The following is a 4,654-nucleotide window of genomic DNA, read 5'->3' on the forward strand; positions in this document are numbered from 1 at the left end:
ACAATTTGGAACAGATGAGTACTTTTACCCTAGTTCCAATAATGTGCCCTCAAATGGGAACACTACACATATGCATCCGCATCAGTGAAAACTAGACCCTATCCACCACACATTGCCTTTTTGCATCCAGATATATATGAGATATGCTATCTATCAAATCATATCATAGGAGAAATAAAAACTCTAATACCAAACATAGGTGTCACTGACAACTATCCATCATGTGCGCCATGCATCTACTTACTAATAATCTCTCCAAACTTAACATGTATGCAAATTCTTGTGAGAGAGAGAGAGACCACATTTAGCCCAAGTACACACTGACTTTAGTGATTCACTATACGGCCGGACGCCATCCAGTGCCAGGCTACCTGCAAACAAACACGAGCCTTGGGCGATTCCATGTGAAAGTGTACTTTGTTTACAGAAAAGACAGGGCTGTGGTGGGGTAAGGTAAGGCTAGGCTCTCCTATTATCAAACTAGCCAACCTTCTTCCCTCTGGTGCTGAGATTTGTAGGAGCCAACCATCAAGCAGGAGGTGATTGCAACCAAACACATACTATCCCACACATTGACTTCTTACCCCACTCTCTCTCTCTCTCTCTCTCTCTCTCTCTCTCTCTCTCTCTCTCTGCAGCTCATCAGACTGTCTCTCTCACCAGTCTTATATATTTTTTGTGCGCTCTTTGTTGCCTTGTGCTGTCTCCTCTTTCTCTGTCTCCTTGCTTTCTGTGCCTGTCAACAAAGGGCAGCGTTCCTTGCTATGTCATCTAGCTAGATAGCACAGAGCAAGCTGCCTGGGCAGGCAGCTAGAAAATTAGCAAAAAGGTTAGGAGCAGTGGGATTTGGTAGCTAGGTGTTGCTTTTAGCTTCGTCGGCGGGCACATCGCTTTGCTACAACCTCATGGGGAGGGCTCCGTGCTGCGACAAGAACAATGTGAAGAAAGGCCCATGGTCTCCAGAGGAGGATGCCAAACTCAAGGAGTTCATCGAGAAGCACGGCACCGGTGGGAATTGGATCGCTCTTCCTCAAAAAGCAGGTACTATATATACATGATTTGTCAAGCTACATATACATAGATGCAGCTTGTTCAATTTGGGGATTTCATGCTGTTATCAGTTGAGTCTGAATCTAAACAGTCTAGATTCTTGATGCTGATCGATGTCTTGTTTTTCTAATTTGTTTGCCTTTTTTTTATGTTCTTTTCCTTTGATCTGTTTGGGATCACTCTTTAATAGGATTGTTCTGAGACATCTTGTTTCAAAGAAAAACAAGAGAGAAGGAAAACATATATATGCTTTCTCTCATCTCATGAATTTATCGCAACAATGCTATCAAGACAAAAGATTTGCCTCTCTCTTGCCCACCCCTCCCCTCTGTCTATAACTTGCTAGGATTCTATTAATCTTCAAGATTCATTTGCTTCACTATTTTCGAATTTGGATGCCCTTTTAGTCAGAATCATCACAACTTCTTTCTGCATACCCTTTAGGATCAAAGATGTCTCTGCTATGCATGTACCAGTAATTAATTTGTATCTTTCCCGGTCTGCTGATTTAGAGACATGAGCCCTTCGTCTGGGTGTAATAGGCTAGTGTTTGTGTCTGAGACAGGCGCTCTTTATCCTCCTCTACCTACAATCTCGCTATGCTATATAGCTCACCTCTTTCAACCTACCCAAATTAAACTCTGTAACGATTTCCGTTGTTCAATGGAAATATGGAGTATACCCTAGTGTATTTTCGGTTATGTCGATCTTCGTTTTTCGGTTTTTGGCTGACCATTTCCTTGGATGTGGAGTATTCCGACAAGGATCGTTGCACTCTTTAAATTTATGATTTTAGGACCAGTGATGTCCCTAGCTAGTCTTGCAGTTAGGTATCATGCGACTATAGTAGGAATTAATTGTAGTGGCAAGTCAAAGTCCCAGGTTCCTAACTGAAGAAGGCTTGTCATACAAGTCTTCCATGTGGTAATTTCGTATTATGCCCATAATTGCATGCTACTTTCTATCGTCTTGCCTGTGTTCATCAAACATTAAATTTCAAGAAATTTCAAGTTGGGCTACTCCAAGTTTACTTTGTAATGTCTTTTGTTATTGTGATTGTAGGATTAAGGAGATGTGGCAAGAGCTGTAGGCTTAGATGGTTAAACTATCTGAGGCCTAACATTAAGCACGGGGAGTTCACCGAGAACGAAGACAGGGTCATCTGCAGCATGTATGCAAGTATAGGAAGCAGGTGGGTGAAAAAACTGGATATAGCCCTGTTCGCTTGGCTTATAAGCCATACTTTTTCAGCTAACGAACAGTATTTTTCTCTCACAACAAATCAGCCGATAGTACTTTCAGCCATGGCTTACATAGTCCTATCTGCTCTGGACTAACTCCTTCCTTTACAATTACTGTGACCCAAAAGTCCACAGACATTAATGATCCTTTCTGCTTACATCCAAGTATCTCAATGTAGAAACATATGCCAATTTTACCTGTTCAGACTTCGGAAGGAAGCTAGATTTAACTTTCATTCTTGTTGAAGATGATCTACCTTTTTGTCGTTGTATATTACACAGTCTCTCTATATTGAGCTAGCTAGGTAGCATGAGAAAAACTAGCACAAGGGAACGAAACCAACAAAAAGAATCGAGAATGTGCATGATGATTCATTCATCAGCTGCGTGCTACAAATCTATCTCAGGTGGTCGATCATCGCGTCGCAGCTGCCCGGGCGCACCGACAACGACATCAAGAACTACTGGAACACCAAGCTGAAGAAGAAGCTCCTGGGCTCCACAGCCGCCCCACACCCTCACCGCGCGAACCGGCAGCACCACCAGCACCGGCCCGGCCTCAACCTGATGCTCCAGCACACGTCGTCACCCTCCTTACCCCAGGCCACCTACAACAGCTTCTTCTCCGGCGCCGGCGGAGCTCTCCACCACGACCCCATCATCCCCGCACTAGCACTGCCGCCGCCGCACCAGGACTACATGCTAAGCTCTGGCGCCGGCCTTGGCATCCCAACAAACGCCCCATCGTCACTGCTGCAGTTTCAGCACCACCTGCAGCAAGTGGTGAAGGAGGAGAGCGGCAGCATGATCGTGTTCGGCAGCGACCAGCAGAGCTGCAGCTCATCAGACGGCGGCGCGCACAGCCAGCAGCCGCCGCAGTTCGGCGGACATGGCCATGGCAAGGAGCTGAGCTTCGACGGCTACTTGTTCGGCTACAACAATGGCGGCGGCGGCATGCTGGAGCATGACAACAGGCTACTTCTTCATCAGCTGCAAGATGGTCACCAGCAAGCCCATCAGCAGGTGCCAGTGGAGTACAACTACGAGGAGATCAAGCAGCTGCTCATGAGCACAGCCGCCGCCGGTAGTTTGCACGGCGGCCATGATGAGGACGGCGGAATGGAAGGGTTCGGCGGCGGCTCACAAGGGAAGGTGACGATGATGTAAATTGCATTATTGACTGCTGAGATCAGATGGACGACACAGGGAGAAGTGATTGATGATCAACGACGACAAGGTGTGTGTTTAATTTTACTGCTGTATTTCTCCATCTTCTTCTGATTTTACCGTGTAGTGTACTAGTGATCGTGCGTGCGTGTGTGTGTGTTTGTGCACCTTAATTATCCCTGTGTCATGGCTGCATACACGTGCATGCGTGTTACAGGCTGTGTATGTGACAGTGACATGGGATCCAGATACTGCGCCCGGCCTCTCCTCCTCCTCCTCCTCCTCCTCCTCCTCCTATATTACTGTTGTACTTGTCTCTCTTTTTACTCACCAGAAGGGGTATAGTGCAAAACTTTAAACTTGTTACTGTGTCTCACTTTCTTTGGACGGGGAGTCTGGGCACCACCATGGAGCATGGTGGTACACTTCATCACTTGGTAGTGCAGCTGGATTGCTGATGATATCTGCGTGCATGCATGCATGCTGTGACCATTTCTTACTCCTACTGTGCCTGATGTGATGCTTGGACGACGATCTTGAACTCTGTTGGGCACTAAAGCTAGTAAGATTTTTTGCTTGCTGGTTGCTGCTGTGGCACAGGATCCGAGCTGAGGGAGCGAGGACGACTGCAGGCAAAAGTGCATGCATGTGGGAACAACGTACTACATCTTGTGAGTTATAGCGCGGGACGTGCATGCATGACCTAGCCAGCATGATTGACGACGCCATGCACATTTTTGGGGGCGGGGGGCGTAATAGGCTACTACTGCTAGTAGGCGAGAGAGTCCGGCCGGCCGCGTTCGTTGTCCCGCGTGCATTGCTAGTCTACTGTGTCTGTACGTGCCGCAAGAAAACGTGCCTGGTCAAACATCCGCATTGTTTAGCGCTCGCGATTCCATTTCCACCGGAGCGAGATCGACTCGACCATGCATCAGGGCCGGGACTCGGGAGAGAGCATAAGATTCCCGCCCGGCCGCCGGTTTTTTTTTACCCTAATTTCGTGGAGTGCCTCATGCATGGTCGGACAGACATTTTGTCCAACAAAAACAGTGTAAGGGATATCCGTCTCTTTTGTCATCGACGACGCTATATATACTGCATGCTTGCTCCGATGTGCATATATCTACGAATAATCTTATTTTATTTCATGTGTCATCTATCTATCTATCTATCTATCTATCTATCTATCTATCTAT

General features: G+C 46.8%; 1 protein-coding gene across 1 annotated transcript; it reads left to right on the forward strand.

The window, feature by feature from the left end:
• The first annotated feature begins 720 nt into the window (after window positions 1-720).
• Window positions 721-3,723, forward strand: LOC136494678 (transcription factor RAX2-like). The gene is made up of 3 exons (XM_066490852.1): window positions 721-1,041; window positions 2,113-2,242; window positions 2,699-3,723. The coding sequence occupies exons 1-3, from the start codon at window positions 906-908 to the stop codon at window positions 3,456-3,458; spliced, it is 1,026 nt and encodes a 341-aa protein (XP_066346949.1). The 5' UTR covers window positions 721-905; the 3' UTR covers window positions 3,459-3,723.
• Window positions 3,724-4,654: the final 931 nt, after the last annotated feature.

Source organism: Miscanthus floridulus, chromosome 11 (assembly GCF_019320115.1).
Source record: "Miscanthus floridulus cultivar M001 chromosome 11, ASM1932011v1, whole genome shotgun sequence".
NCBI classification, from domain to species: Eukaryota; Viridiplantae; Streptophyta; class Magnoliopsida; order Poales; family Poaceae; genus Miscanthus; species Miscanthus floridulus.

What these genes read in the sequence shown, in the direction of transcription:
- LOC136494678 (XM_066490852.1), top strand. Translation starts at nt 906, where the DNA reads ATGGGGAGGGCTCCGTGCTGCGACAAGAACAATGTGAAGAAAGGCCCA. An exon ending in CGCTCTTCCTCAAAAAGCAG is followed by an intron (nt 1,042 to 2,112) that starts GTACTATATATA and finishes TTGTGATTGTAG; the next exon opens with GATTAAGGAGATGTGGCAAG. An exon ending in TATGCAAGTATAGGAAGCAG is followed by an intron (nt 2,243 to 2,698) that starts GTGGGTGAAAAA and finishes AATCTATCTCAG; the next exon opens with GTGGTCGATCATCGCGTCGC.